Genomic DNA, 15813 nt, shown 5'->3' on the forward strand with positions numbered 1-15813 from the left:
GCTGTCCTCATCCAGCCTGCCTCCATTTACTGTAAGAAACTTCCATCTCATTTATCCTGGAATGAACTTGTACTTAAGCCATGTGAGATAATACCCTCAAAGATAGCGGTTCTGAATTCCTGGAAACCATTGTTCTACTGTGTTTCGACTTTCCTACTGTGTTTAGAGATATTCAAATGAGGAGGTTATCCCAGAGACAGAGTGGTGGGGCCATAAATTAACAAGGCCTGGTGGCAGGGAGGAGGAAGATACTCCAAGTAGATAAAAAGTAAGAACAGATTCTCTAGCTGAACCTCCAAAAGGAGCCCATCGACCTGTCTCAACACGGAGGTTTTCAGAACAGTAATGCTAATTTCAGAGTTCCAGAATATGCTGCAAAGGAGTGCCGGGATATGTAGGAGCAACCATAAGGAAGTGATTTTAGATTTTATTATTTTTAGTGCTAGGATTTGGGGCTTGAATGCAAAGATTTATGCTTTTGCTTAGCTTTTTTACTCCAGGCTGGAACGCTATCATTTGAGACACACTTTCACTTCCTGGCCTTTTTCTGGATAAATGGAGATAGGAGTCTCTCAGATTTGTCTGCTGGGCTGCCTCTGGACTTTAATTCTTATAACTCAGCCTCTTGAGTCACTAAGAATACAGGCATGAGCCACTGGTACCATTTAAAAAAATTTTTTTTCTTTTTACAAATATACAGTTTGATCAATGTTTTTTTTTAAAAAATAAATAAATAAAATAAAACATGGGCCAGGAGTTTGGCCTAATGGTAGAGTGCTTGCCTAGCATGCACGAAGACCTGGGTTCAATTCCTCGGTACCCCATACATAGAAAAAAGCCAGAAGTGGTGCTCAGGCTCAAGTGGTAGAACCCTAGCCTTGAAAAAGTTCAAGGACAGTGCTCAAGCCCTGAGCTCAAGCTCAGGACTGGCAAAACAATTAAATAAATAAATAAATAAAACAATGGGGACAGCACCCAGACCCAGAGTTCAAGTCTCATGACCAATCAAAAAATAAATACATAATTGATTGATTCTTTTTTCTTTCCTTCTTCATTACAGCTTGCGTTATAGTGAGCATTTAAATAAGTTTACATGAGACATGTTATACATATCTTATCACAGATACTGTGTTTTAAATAGGAATCAAGACATTTTGCTACCTACATCTTATCAAAAGTAGAGGAAAAACTTGGTCACTTAACTACAATATAACTATTTATATATATTTTTTTTTCTTTTTTGTGCCAGTTCTGAGGATTAAACTCAGGACCTGCATGCTGACCCTGCATGTTTTTGCTTAGGTTAGCATTTTACCATTTACACCACAGCTCCATTTCCAAGTTTTTCAGTGGTTAATCAGAGATAAAAACCTCATAAAGGAAATGGCACTGTGGCTCAAGTGGTAGAATGATAGCCTTGAGTTGAAGAGCTCAGGGACAACACCCAGGCTCAGAGTTCAAGCCCTATGACTGACAAAAAGAAAAAAAAAAAAAGGAAAAAAAAACCTCATAGATTTTCCTCTTTGGACTAGCTTCAAAATGAGATCCTCAAATATCAGCCCCCTGAATAGCTATGATTATAGACCTGAGCCGCTAGTGCTGGTCATAAACTTTATGATTTTTATTAACTTTAAATAGTTTTACAAAGGGTTTTAATTCAGTAAGTCCGTTTATGAGTACAGTGCATTTTGACAAATGTCACCCTGAAGGAGTCCAATTCTTTAATTCTTCCATGTGATGATTTGAATAATTATCATCTAACAAAATTACTTCACAAAAAAAGTAAAAATTAAAACGCTAGAACCCCAGCTACTCAGGAGGCTGAGATCTGAGGATCAAGGTTCAAAGCCAGCCCAGGCACAAAAGAACCTGAGACTGTTAACTCATTAACCTCTAGAAAACGGGAAGTGGGGCTTGGCTCCACTGTGGGGCAGTAACCTTGAGCTGAAGAGGTCAGGGACAACGCCTAGAGCCAAGGGTAGGGTGGTAGCCTTGAGCTGAAGAGCTCAGGGACAGTGCCCAGGCAGCGTTCAAGCCCCATGACCTCCTGCCCCCCCTCCCCCGCCACACACACACAAAAGCTAGAAGAGGGAAACAAAATGACTAGTAACACTTCTTTATATACACCAATATCATTAAGTATTATAAATTAAATGACCATCTCCCATATTTCTGTACATGTAGGTATTTCTTGGTTTATTTTAGACTTTGGATCTGTAAAGGGAGCCCAAGTTTTCACCAATGAATTCAAATCACATTTCAAGAATCAAAGAGCCAAGTACCAACGGTTCACTCATATAACCTTATCTATTAGGATGCTGACATCTGAGGATCAAAGTTCAAAGGTAGCCCATGAGCCTCTTAGCTTCAATTTACTAACAAAACTCCAGAGATGGAGCTGTGGCTCAAATGGTACAGTGCTAGCTCTGAGCAAAAAAAGCTAAGAAACAGCAGCTAGGCCTTGAGTTCAAGCCCCAGGACTGGTATGCACACAAGCAAAAGGGAGATGCCCTTACTTTGGAACAGCTCTTAGCACACTGCCTGCTCCATGCTCTTGCTCAAGGCTCAGCTCTTGATGCAGTGGCAGGTTTTTCCACTCTGTACAATCATAGGGAGCTGTGGCCCAAGGGCAACTCTAAAACCCACGAGTTAGAATAACTAAGATTGCTTGTGATACATTCTATAAACAAACACATAATAGCTCAACTATACAGCAATATATCTGTGACCCACAGGGAAAAAAAAAAAAAACAAAAAAAACAATGCATAACCCTCATAATGACCTGGTCAGAATCTTCAGGACTTACTCAATGGTAACACTGTCTTTATTTTTTCCTCTACCTCCTCACTCTGGGCAAACCAGAGAACACTAGATATGCTTCCCAAAGCTTTGAATTCTGTCCCTGAGCTCTTCAGCTCAAGACTACCACCCTACCCTTCAAGCCATAGCACCACTTCTGGTTTCTAGTGGTTAATTGGAGATAAGAGTCTCATGATCTTTAGTGCCAGGACTGGCTTTGAACCACAATCCTCAGATCTCAGCCTCCTGAGTAGCTAGGATTACAGGTGTGAGCCACCATGCCCAACCAAAATGATCCATTTCTAACTATTAATTTGCTACCCAAATCAAGCCAGAACTGGATGGGTACCAGTAGCTCATGCCTCTGATCATAGCTATTTAAAAGGTTAATTACTGAAGACTGAGATTCAAAGTCAGCCTGGGAATGAAAGTCTATGACATACCTATCTTCAATTAATCACCCCCTCCTCCCCCCTAAAATAAGCCAGAAAGTAGAGATGTAGCTCAATGGTAAAGTGCCATCCTTGAGTAAAACAGAGATAAGGGACAGTGTCCAAGCTCCTGAATTCAAGCCCCCCATGCCAGTACATATATTTAAAAATCTTATTATTTCCTGTTTTTTGTATGTTTGTACTTGAGCTCTGAGGATTGCAGTTAGAAGCCAATCTATGGGAGACACTGACCACCAAAAACTTGAACTAGAGGCACAGCTCAAGTGAGGGAGTGTCTGCTGTGGGCAAAGAGTAAGAGACCCTAAATTCAAGCCCCCAGAACCTGTTACACACACACACACACACACACACACACACACACACACACACACACACACACACACACCACTCAACTTTTCTGTAAAACATATATAAGTTGATATGCACTGTAATATCATTTTTGTGGTAAAAAAAATGACCCAAATAGAGTTACAGAGAAAATGAAGGAATATTTATTTTCTAAAGTATATTTTGTCTGTTCCTTTGGCTTTTTAAATTATTATTATTTTTTTTTGGAGGGTGATGTACTCAGGCTTGAACTCCAATGCTCTACTTCACGAACTAAATCCCAGACCTATTTTTTAAACCTACATTTCCTTTAATGAAAGTGGAAATTCAGAAATGTTTCTGAATTACTTTCCTTAAATGCCTTACCTGTGTTTCTTCACACACACACACACACAAATCCTCAAACTATGTAATCTCAACCCTGATATTTCACGACTATTACTACATTAAAGGTGTTGAATTCCACCAGTATTTGCAAGGTGAAGAAGACATCATTTATAATACAGAGTTGGTAGTAAAATAATTTCCCTCAGTTTCAATTGTCTTTATTTTTATTTATTTATTTTTTTGCACGGATGCTGGGGTTTGAACTCAGGACACTATGCCTTACCTTTCTCATCCAAGAGTGGAGCTCTATCATTTGAATCACAGCCACACTTCCAGCTTTTGACTTGTTCACTGGGGAGGGATAACAGGCTCACCTCCCTAGGCTGGCTTTGAACCGCGATCTCAGCCTCCCTAGGGCTCTTTATTCTTCCACCAGATCACACTCCCTTCTCCATCTTGGCCAACCCCACACTCAGGGGGGCCCCTGAAACTTCACTCAAGAGATTGCTGGGAGCATTTCCCACTCCCCAGGCACCCCAGCCCCAACCCCCTTTAAATCGACTACTTTCTGGACTCAAGAGCCCCCCTGCCCCCCAGTGAGAACCCTAAAACACTCCCCCTCCCCCACACGCCTCCACCTCCGCCCACCGACCCGGGATCCCAGGCAGACGCGCCCCACCCAGACACCAGGCCAGACCCGGCGGTATCACGTGCTGGGAGTCTGACGGCCGCGCAGGCCCCGCCCCGCTTCGGGAATAACTAATCACCGCGTGAGAAGGCGTCGAGGGGGCGTGGCCAGGCCCGCGACGGACTGGAGGCTTTAAAGCTGGAGTCAGGCGCAGCCGGGCCAGTTTCTTGGACCTCGGGCGGCCCAGGAGAAGCTGGGTCTGCGGAGTGCGCGTGCGCAGCGGCCGCCGCACCAGGTGAGCGAGCGCCCACCCCTCCCAGCCACGCCATCGCGGCGCGGGGTGAGCTGGGACTTGGGTCGGGGGGTGGGGGGTGGGGGAGGTGACCCCTGCCGGGACGTGGAAGACGCGGGCGCCACTCGTGGGAATCTTCGGTGCGGTACGTCTGTCCGGAGTTGGGCCTGGCCGCGGGGGAGGGCGATTGGGAAGCGTCGGAGCTCATGGTGGGGGGCGGGGGGAGGTCGGGGTGTAAGACAGGGCCGAGCGCGGGGTGCGGGTCCCTGGGCCTCCGGGCCGCCCCCCTCCTAGGCCGCGCCTGGAGGAGCCGGCGCAGGGGGAGGCGGGTCCTGATGTCCATCGCTGCCCGCGCCGGCCGTAACATCCTTGGGAGTGGTTGGGTTGTGCTCTCCCCCCGCGCCCCCTCCGAGTGTCCCTTGGTGGGGAGGGGGGTGCTTTACCGGGGACACCCCCCCCCCAGCCCCAATCCCCTGGGAAGGCACTTCTGAGACACCGCAGTTCAGCCAAGGGCAGATCGCAACACGGTTGGCGGTGCATTTTAGTCAAGATTACGTAGGCAATAACATCCTAATTCTTGGGGGGATCCCTCTGCCCTTGACTTCATGACCAGATGCTGTCATTAGTTAAGATTCTACCCCAGTGCTGTCTGGTGAAAGAAACCTGGAGGAAGCATTTCCTTAACTGCCTGGAACAACTACCATTCAGGTTTTGTGTAGGACCTTGAACACCCACAGGGTGGCAAATTTTATTTGACTTGGATTCCTTAGAGCATTTGGTCAGGCTGCTTTTCATTTCGGTAGCGGAATCAAATAACTTTAAAAAAAAAAAATGGAAGAGTCTCATGCCTTTTGTGGCTTTATTCCCCACCACCACACACCTTTCCTTTTCCCTGCCTGTATGTTAATAATTGGGAAGATATCTAAGATTACTGTTAACTTTTGCACGGCCCCTGGTGGTGGTTCACACCTATAATCCCCAGCTTCTCCAGAGGCAGATTGAGGCTGGTAGCCAGCCCAGATTTCTTAGCTCCAATTAACTACACTAAAAAGCCGGAGGCAGAGTTAACTCAAGTGGTAGAAACATCAGCCTTAAAACAAAAACCTAAAGGACAGCATTCAGTCCCAGTAACAGCGCCTCTTTGTGCCACCCTCCCCCCCCCAAAAAAAAAATAAAAAGACGATGTTTCCATCAGATAGTCAAGTGGAAAAGCTAAGGGACAGTACTTTGGCCCTGGGTTCAATCCCCAGTAAACAACACACACACATGCATACTTCTTTTCTTCTAGGTTTTTTTTTGAACCATGAATCTTTCATTCTTTCTGGCTGCCTTTTGCTTGGGAATAGCCTCAGCTAATCCAAAACATGACCAGAACTTAGACACAGCGTGGTACCAGTGGAAATCAACGCACAAGAGACTATATGGTTCGGTCAGTACCTTTGAAATTACCTGGTGGGAATGGCTCTTAGAGCTTAGGGTTCTCTGGCTGGGTGTAGCTAGTTCTTGTCCATTCAGTAATATTATGGCACCCACTGTGAGCACATTGCAGAAAGCATCCATGCTGTCTCAGGATCTAAGAGAACCACCTTCCGGAGATGGAGTGCCATTCTTGGTCATGGATTTTTATCTTTGTCTGCAAACCCTCATAGTGAACATGGGTTTTAAGTAGAAATTACATGTTTTGCTTCCAGAATGAAGAAGGATGGAGGAGAGCAGTCTGGGAAAAGAACATGAAAATGATTGACAGGCATAATGGGGAATACAGCCTAGGCAGACGTGGGTTCACCATGAAGATGAATGCCTTTGGGGACATGGTGAGTGTCACACATGCGTAGCTTACCTCGGGGATTCCCTTCAGCTCTTCACAAAATGATCTCTCTTGCCTTTCCAACTTCTTCTTTGTTTCTTTTGAAGACAAATGAAGAATTCAGACAGGTGATGAATGGCTTTCAGAGCTCTAAGCACAAGCCCGGGAAAATGTTTCAGGAACCTTTATTCCTTAAGCTCCCCGAATCTGTGAATTGGACAGAAAAAGGCTACGTGACCCCCGTGAAGAATCAGGTATGAAAGTGTCAGATTTGTTCTTGGTGCTGCCTACAGGAAAATCCAGGAGGGAATTGGCATAGCTACTTTGGGGTATAATGGAGCCACATGTAATTTTTGATATTTGAGGCTGGAAGTAGTACTGGGATTTGAACTCAGGACCTTGAGATCTCTGAGCATACACTTTACCCCTTGAACCATCTCTTTTTAACTTTAGTTGTTTTTCAGATAGCATCCATGCCTTTTATCCAGGATCAACCTTAAAATGTAATTCTGCTGGTAGTAGCTGGAGTTATAGATATATACCACCACACCTGGATTGTTGTTTTGTTTTTGTATTTATATTTTTATTTTTTGTGGTTCGTGGGGTTTGAACTCGGCCTGGACACTGTTCCTGAGCTCTTCAGTTCAAGCTACCGCTGTACACTTGAGCCAAGCCTCCCTTTCTGTTTTTTGGGGTTAATTAGGGATAAGAGTCTTGGGGTTGGTTCTTTTGTTTTCCCGGGCTGGCTTTGAACCTTGATCCTCAGATCTCAGCCTCCTGAGTAGCTAGGATTACAGGTGTGAGCCACTGTGCTGCCTAGATTGTTTTTAATGTCAGTTGTGGGTCTTGAACTCAGTGCCTGCACCCTGAGCTCTTCAGCTCAAGGCTGCCACTTTACCCCCTAAGCCACAGCTCCACTTCCTGGTTTTCTGGTGGTTAATTGGAGATAAGTCTCTCCGACTTTAACTGGGGCTAGCTTACCAGCCTCAGATCTCAGCCTTCTGAGTAGCTAGGATTACAGGCGTGTACCGTGCCCTGCTCTGCCCTGCTCTGCTCACCCTGAGGTCAGCTAAGACTCTGGTTGTAAGGCTCATGCCTATAATCCTAGCTACTCAGGAGGCTGAGATCTGAGGATCAAGATTCAAAGCCAGCGAGCACAAAAGGACCTGAGACTCGCCTCCAGTTAACCTTTAGAAAATTGGAAGTGGGGCTTGGCTCAAGGATAGGGCGGTAGGTAGCCTTGAGCTGATGAGCTCAGGGACAGGGCCCAGGCCAAGTTCAAGCCTCACAACCCACAAAAAAAAAAAAAAAAAAGATAAGAGTCTCCCAAACTTCCTTACCAAGGCTGGCTGTGGGATCCTCAGATCTCTGCCTCTAGGATCTCTGTAACTAGGATTACAGGCTTGAGCCAAGCACCTGGCTTGTTCTTTGAGATACATTGGTCTCATCTAAGCTGGCCTCAAACTAAGATCACCTTATCTCTGCCTTCTATGTAGCTGAGATTACAGGAATAAGCTATAGTATCTAGCCTTTTATTTAAAACAAAAACATTGAGGTTTTGCTTGCTCCCTCACACACTTGACTACTTAAAATGTCTATAACCCTAGCTCAGGATGCTAAGATCTGAGGGTAGCAGTTCACAGCCAGCCCTGTGAGACCTCTAATTTCCAATAAGCTACTCAGAAAAAAAAGCAAGGAGTGTCCTTGGGCTCAAGTGATAAGAGTGCTAGCCTTGAGAACAAGAATCTCTGGGACAATGCCCAAGCCCCAAGTTCAAGCCCACAGACCAGCACACGCGAAAAAGTAAATAAATAAAAGTTAAGATATCTAAACTGATCTTTGTCTTAGAAAAAAGCTTTTTCTATTTCCTTTTCAGGGTCAGTGTGGTTCTTGTTGGGCTTTCAGTACTACTGGAGCCCTGGAAGGACAGATGTTCAAGAAGACTGGGAAACTGATCCCACTCAGTGAGCAGAATCTAGTGGACTGCTCTCATGCCCAAGGCAATCAGGGCTGCAATGGTGGCCTGATGGACTTTGCCTTCCAGTATGTCAAGGAAAATGGAGGCTTGGACTCAGAGAAATCGTATCCATATGAAGCCAAGGTAAGATGGAAGTGCTTGAGTTTGGTGTGGAATGGAACAGTCAGAGATAACTGTTTTCAGAAACCACATTCTAGATGGTAGAATTGAGTCACCAAACTATTAGTACTTTTGCTGGGTTTGTGTTGATGGTTCTCACCTAAAATCCTGGCTACTGGACGCTGAGATCTGAGGATCTCAGTTTGAAGCCAGCCATGCAGGAAAGTCCACAAGACTCTTCCAGTTAAGCAGTAAAAAGCCAGAAGTAGAGCTGGAGCTGTGGCTAAAGTACTGTACCAGATGCCTTTTCTGATTTTATAGTTCCCATATAGCTGTTTATGCTTCTTTGTAACAGAATATCTACACTACCCTACAGATAATATAAATATAAATTTCTTTTTTTTTTTTTCTTTTTTGCCAGTTCTAGGCTTGAGCTCAGGGCCTGAGCACTGTCCTTGGACTTTCTCAAGGCAAGAGCTCTACCACTTGAGCCTGAGCACCACTTCCAGTTTTGTTTTATGTTTTTTTTTTTTTTTTTTTTTTTTCCTGTGTATGTGGTACCGAGGAATCGAACCTGGGTCTTTGTGTGCATGCTAGGCAAGCACTCTACCACTAGGCCAAACTATGGGCCCCAGATAATATAAATTTTGTCACAGTAAAAATAATTCCCTTTTGGCTGGGCTGGTGACTCAAACCTATAATCTAGCTACTCAGAAGGCTGAGATCTGAGGGTTGTGGTTCAAAGCCAGCCTGGGCAGAAAAGTCCCTGTGAGACTCTTCAACTAATCACTCAAAAAACAAAGTGGAGCTATGGCTCAAAAGAGGTAGAGCACTAGCCTTGAGCAAGAGCCCAGGGACAGTGTCCAGGCCCTGAGTTCAAGCCCCATGACCAACAAGAAAATTCTTGTTTTTCTTGTGTGTGTATGTACACACATGTGCAAGTACTGAGGCTTGAACACAGGACCTTGTACTTACTCTTGCTTGACTTTTCCCTTCAGTAATGGCATTCTTCACCCCTTTGACCCACAAGTCCACTTTTAGCTTTTTGTTGATTAATTTGAGATAAGAGTCTCTTAGAAATTTTTCACCTGAGTGGCTTGGAACCTGATTCTAGTATCTCAGCCACTTAAGTAGATAGAATTACAAGCATGAGCCACTAGTTCCAGGCAAGCCACTCCCGGGGCTTGACCTCAGGGCCACTGTCCTTTGGCTCTCTTAAGACTAAAGTTCTATCACTTAAGCCACAGCACCACTTCCGGAATCAAATCCAGGTCTTTGTGCATGCTAGCACTCTTACTGGTAGGCCAAACTCTCAGCCTCCAGATAATAATTCTTATGTACAAGTCAACCTAAGGGGTATAAGTTTCAAATCAACTAATGGTAAACTAAATTGCTGAGTGTTTTGATTTTGGAACACTTTCCTTAAGGGGTAAAAAGTAGTCATTAAATCTCTTCCTCTTTTACTTTAAAAGGATGGAAAGTGTAAGTATAACCCTGACTATGCTGTGGCGAATGACACTGGATTTGTGGACATCCCTCAGAGGGAGAAGGCCCTGATGAAGGCTGTGGCCACTGTGGGTCCCATTTCTGCTGCTATGGATGCAAGCCATATGTCCTTCCAGTTCTATGAATCAGGTAAGTGCTCCTCTTACACTGTGACACTCTCCTCCAATTAACCACCAGAAAACCAGAAGTGGCCCTGTGGCTGAAAGTGGTAGAGTGAATGCAATCCTTGAGCAAAACTGCTCAAAGATAGCGCCCAGGCCCCAACTTTAAGCCCAGTGACCAAAAAAAGAAGTCTCACAAACTTTTCTGCCTGGGCTAGCTTGGAACTGGGATCCTCAGGTCTAAACCTCCCAAGTAGCTAGGGATTACAGGCATGAAATACCAGTGCTTAATGGGCCATTATTTTTTTTTGGGTGGGGGGGGACAGATATTTAAAATGTTCTTTGAGTGTTTTGGAATCTGTTTGACATGTCACTGAATACTGACATGGCTCAGGTGACACGGAGGTCACACCCATGTGAACTGAATTGTCTCACCCCGGCATTTTATCTTACTTTCCCAGGCATTTATTTTGAACCACAGTGTAGCAGCAAGGACCTGGATCATGGCGTTCTGATTGTCGGCTATGGTGCTGATGGAAATGGGCCAGATGATAAATACTGGACTGTGAAGAACAGGTATGAAATTCTAAATATTATATATTAAGTTGAAAAGAGAATCTCTGCATGGAGAGACAAGTCCACAAACATTTAAATTTTAAATATCAGAAGGCTCTCTCTTCCTAAGAGTGAGCACAGAGGTATTAATGTGTGAGTAAGAAATTACATACCAGGCCGGGAGTTTGGCCTAGTGGTTAAAGTGCTTGCCTAGCATGCACGAAGACCCAGGTTCGATTCCCTGGTACCACATACATAGAAAAAAGCCGGAAGTGGTGCTGAGGCTCAAGTGGTAGAGCTCTAGCCTTGAGAAAGTCCAAGGACAGTGCTCAGGCCCTGAGCTCAAGCCCAGGACTGGCAAAAAAAAAAAAAAAAAAGAAATTACATACTTGTATATATAGCTGTAACATTGTATGTTTAAAGTCTAGATTTTGTGTATTTATGTTTTTATTTATTTTTGTGGGTCGTAGGGTTTAAACCCAGGGCCTGGCACTGTCCATGAACTTTGGGGATTTTTTTGGCTGTAGTTGGCATTCTTCACTTGAGCCACAGCTCCACTTCCAGCTTTTTGCTAGTTAATTGGAGTCTCAAGGACTTTCCTGCCTGGGCTGGCTTAGAAACTTGATCCTCAAATTGCAGCCTCCTGAGTAATTTAGGATTATAGATGAGGGACACGAGCACCTGACTTTTCTATTTCCTCTCTTGAAAATGAAGGACCCATAGGGACTGGTATATAGCTTATATAGATGTGCTAGCAGGAGAGTAGAGTCTTATATATAAGCGGAAGGGGATGTATAAGGTTAAGTGCCATTGCTAATGATGCTAATCTTTTCTCTTTTTCTTTTTCTCGGTTTTTGTTAAATGGAAAATGTTTCAGCTGGGGTCCTCAATGGGGTGCAGGAGGCTTTGTCAAAATAGCCAGGGATAAAGACAACCACTGTGGACTTGCAACTGCAGCTAGCTACCCCACAGTATGAGCTCCTGAACACATGGATAACACATGGATGGAGGACTTACAAGGCAGCATGTCTGGAAGAATTCTATCTCAAAACTGTCCAAACCAAAACAGAACACTTGAATCACTGAGGATCCAAGTTACTGATTTGAATTCTGATGACATTTTTACAAGAGTAAAATGTTAACACTACTTTTAAACTACTATAAATAGCTTTCTGATATTGAAGACGTTTAATTCTAAGACTTGAGTTTTCCTTTTATAAAAGGATGTATAAACCTTTGCCTTTAAAAAAAATAAAATTTAGTTCAGTATATAAATATTGGACTTCTGTTTATAATGTGGCAACTTTTTATGTAATTACGTAAAGAGAATGTCATTGGGTCTAAAGAGAAGACAGTGTCTGTGGTACATTAGGAAGAGGATAAAAGATGTTTGGCCTCCTGGGGATTTTTTTTAAGACAAAAATACACATTTTATGTCAGTTTATATAGCCCAGTTGTATTTCATAGTTTTAATTTACATATAATAGTATATATTTGTGGGTACAAATCATGGTGGTTTTACATGATGATTACATCCTTTGGTCATTAGGAAATAATAACAGGCTTAAGTAATACCTCAAGTATTAGCATTGTTTTAGATTTATCTGTGTGTATGTATATGCGTGTACGTGCCAGTACCAAACTTGAACTCTGGGCCTTGTTTTCTTGATTTTTTTTTTTTTTCCTCAAAGCTGGTACTCTGCCATTTGAATTACACCTCTCCTTGCTACCTTTTACTGGTTATTTGAAGATAAGTGTCTCACAGACTTTCCTGCTCAGGATGGTTTTGAATGGTGATCTTCATATTTCAGCATCCTAAGTAGCTAGGATTATAGACATGAAGCCTCTAGAGCTGGGGGCTCCCATTGATTTCTTGAGACAGGGTCTTTTACTGTGTAGTCCAGGCTGATTTCAAACTGATCTTCCAACCTCAGCCTACTAAATGCTTATATTACAGGTATATGCCACCATACCTGGCCATTATCATTCTATCATTGTGTGTGTGTTCTGGTGCTTGAACACAAGGCCTAGTTGCTGTCTCTAAGCTTTTATGCTCAAGGCTAGCACTCTACCACTTCTGCCATTTAAGCTCTATTTCTGGCTTGTTGGTAAGTTAATTGGACTTTTCTACCTTGGCTGGCTTTGATCTCAGCCTCTCTAGTAGCTAGAATGACTGGTGTGAGCTAGCAGGCAATGTTGTGTATGGAAAAACACATGGAACCTCTTTTTGGCTCTTTTTTTTTTTTTTTTTTTTTTTTTTTTTTTGCCAGTCCTGGGCTTGAGCGCAGGGCCTGAGCACTGTCCTTGCACTTTCTCAAGGATAGAGCTCTACCACTTGAGCCTCAGCACCACTTCCAGCTTTTTTCTATATATGTAGTATCGAGGAATTGAACCTGGGTTTTCGTGCATGCTAGGCAAGCACTCTACCACTAGGCCAAACTGCCGACCCTGGAGCCTCTTTTCTACCTACTTAGAAGTGGTGAGGAAAGGCCAGACCCAGGTGGATTGCCAGGGTTCTTGCTTTGTTCTGTCCAATCTCCAACCAGTCTGCATTTCTCTCCTAGGAAAACTATGCTACCTAGAAAATTCAACTGGATTACCAAATCTTGCATTATGAGGTAATAGCTGAGGAGATGTATTCAAGAGCCACAGAAATTAGGTCAGGCTATGAAAATAAACCTTGGCTTTGGCATATGGGTGAGAAATCACAAGTGAAGGATGGGTTGGAAATCACTAAGCTGGAGAGACTAGAAAAACTTAGAAGGGAACAAAACAAGGTAATAGTTACATGGAACAGTCAATACAAATAAAATGGTGTACAGAGAAGATGAAGGAGCCATTGGCCAACCTCTGTGAATCAAATTGTTTTACAGAAAATATTATTGCCAAAGGGAAGGGGAGGGAGGAGATAGATATATTGTGTAGATAAAAGCTAAAAGTTATCAATCTGTATATATCCTCAAAATAAGGAAATCAAAGTGGTAGGTAGATAAAACATTTAATTCAGCTATAACCTTATGGAAGAAATGAGAGTTGGGGGCAAGTGAAATCTTACCTCCCATAAAGCCTTTCTCAGTGGCCTTTCCCCACAGCTATCCAGTACATTAAGAGTTGTCTCTGAGAAAGGGTTTCTTTAGCTTGGACTTTGGATTATTTTGCTGTGTTGGATTTAGAACCCAGTACCTTGTTTGTGTGTGATTAAGCTACATTCCAGCCCAAGAAAGGATTCCTTTTACTTCTCTTTTCCTCCCTTCCAATCTTTTCCTCCCTCCCTTCTCTGTTTTTCCTTCTTTTCAGTTATTAATTGGAGATACTAGTCTCAGACGTTTTTTACTGGGCCAGCTTCAAAGCATGATCCTTACATCTCAGCTAGGATTACAGGCTATCGGCACCTCGCTGATGGAAGGATTTCTTTATCCTGCTTTGCAAGCTGCATTATAATTCAACACTGTCCAGATTCTTCAAATAACCCCAAGCTTTTTTTTTTTTTTTTTTTTTTTGCCAGTCCTGGGCTTGAGCTCAGGGCCTGAACACTGTCCTTGGACTTTCTTGAGGCTAGAGCTCTACCACTTGAGCCTTAGCACCACTTCCAGCTTTTTTTCCCTATGTATATGGTACTGAGAAATCGAACCAGGGTCTTTGTGCATGCTAGGCAAGCACTCTACCACTAGGCCAAACTCCTGGCCCACAACCCCAAGCTTTTAAGGGAACATCTAATGCCTCTTTAAATAAAATTTAAAGTCCATCAAAAAAATAGACCCCAGGCGAGGAGTTTGGCTTAAAGATAGAGTGCTTGCCTAGCATGCAGGAAGACCCAGGTTAGATTCCGGGTACCATATACATAGAAAAAAGCCAGAAGTGGTGCTGTGGCTCAAGTGGTAGAGCTCTAGCCTTGAGAATACCTAAGGACAGTGCTTAAGCCCTGAACTCAAGCCCAGGACTGGCAAAATAAATATTTTAAAAAGTTTTTTTTTAAAAAAAGATCCTAATTGTCTAAATTATAATAGAGATTCATGAATGTTTTGTAACTTTCAAAGACCTTAAAACTGCTTTTTAATTTGTGAAAAGTTCCAAACCACAACTATCATCTAAGAGGTTTTTATTTTTCAAATAAGACAATATTGAAAAATCATGTTGAAAGCACAAACTTGGCCAGGAGTGTAGCCTAGTAGTAGAGTGCTTATCTAGCCTACATGAAGCCCTGGGTTTGATTCCTTGGTACCACATATACATATGGCTCAAATGGTAGAGCACTAGCCTTGAGAAAGCTCAAGGACAGTGCTCAGGCCTGAATTCAAACCCCAGGACTGGCAAAAAAAATAAAATGGGAATCACAAATATTTTCTGTTTAACAGCCTCTAAATATCCTGATTAAACTGGAAAACAAAGTATGGAAATATTTGTATGTAAAAATAACTCAGCAAATTATGTGGGAGTAGTTTGCTATGAAGCATAGCAACTGGACATCTTAGAGGAGGGGAGGGACTTCGAGTAATTAGGGAACTACCATTTGTGTAACAAAATTACATTTGTGCAACAAACGAAAGCCAGGAGTGGTGCCCCACACCTGTAATCCTTGCTATTCAGAAAGTCAGGATCCTAAGATCCTGGTTCTAATCCAACCCAAACAGACAAAATTGAGACTTCATTCAACCAGCAGAAGGCCAAAAGTGGATCTGTGGCTCAGTTCACATCTCCTGGGACTGGCATGGAAAAATAGTTATTAGGAAACTGAGTCATAATGCATTAGAATAAAGAAAGAGCAGACAAGATCCTCAGATCAACTTTAATGGAAAGTTGAAAAGGGATGCCATGGAATCACAGCTGAGGCATAATGAGGGCAGAGGTGGAGGGATTCAGGTAGGAGTAATGGGTAGGAGAAGGGCCCCAGGTAGCTGGAGGATTCAAAGAATTTCCCTAGTTTATGTTACAAGTCTGACT

General features: G+C 43.2%; 1 protein-coding gene across 2 annotated transcripts; it reads left to right on the forward strand.

Moving 5' to 3' along the window:
* The first annotated feature begins 4728 nt into the window (after positions 1 to 4728).
* On the forward strand, positions 4729 to 12148 carry LOC150065128 (procathepsin L-like). 2 transcript variants are annotated; one of them, XM_090329732.1, is made up of 8 exons: positions 4729 to 4829; positions 6115 to 6255; positions 6518 to 6640; positions 6741 to 6887; positions 8510 to 8734; positions 10183 to 10345; positions 10779 to 10893; positions 11750 to 12148. In XM_090329732.1, exons 2-8 carry the CDS (start codon positions 6130 to 6132, stop codon positions 11847 to 11849), a joined length of 999 nt encoding a protein of 332 aa, XP_090185858.1. In that variant the 5' UTR covers positions 4729 to 4829; positions 6115 to 6129; the 3' UTR covers positions 11850 to 12148. The 2 variants fall into 2 exon arrangements, with proteins under 2 accessions (XP_090185858.1, XP_090185859.1); XM_090329733.1 differs by lacking the exon at positions 4729 to 4829 and adding an exon at positions 4896 to 4971.
* The last annotated feature ends 3665 nt before the right edge of the window (positions 12149 to 15813 follow it).

Source organism: Megascapheus bottae, chromosome 3 (assembly GCF_031878675.1).
Source record: "Megascapheus bottae isolate mThoBot1 chromosome 3, mThoBot2.hap1, whole genome shotgun sequence".
NCBI classification, from domain to species: Eukaryota; Metazoa; Chordata; class Mammalia; order Rodentia; family Geomyidae; genus Megascapheus; species Megascapheus bottae.

Coding starts and splice junctions, on each gene's coding strand:
- LOC150065128 (XM_090329732.1), top strand. CDS start 6,130: ATGAATCTTTCATTCTTTCTGGCTGCCTTTTGCTTGGGAATAGCCTCA. Junction 8,735..10,182: donor CGTATCCATATGAAGCCAAG/GTAAGATGGAAG, acceptor TTACTTTAAAAG/GATGGAAAGTGTAAGTATAA. Junction 10,346..10,778: donor CTTCCAGTTCTATGAATCAG/GTAAGTGCTCCT, acceptor TTACTTTCCCAG/GCATTTATTTTGAACCACAG.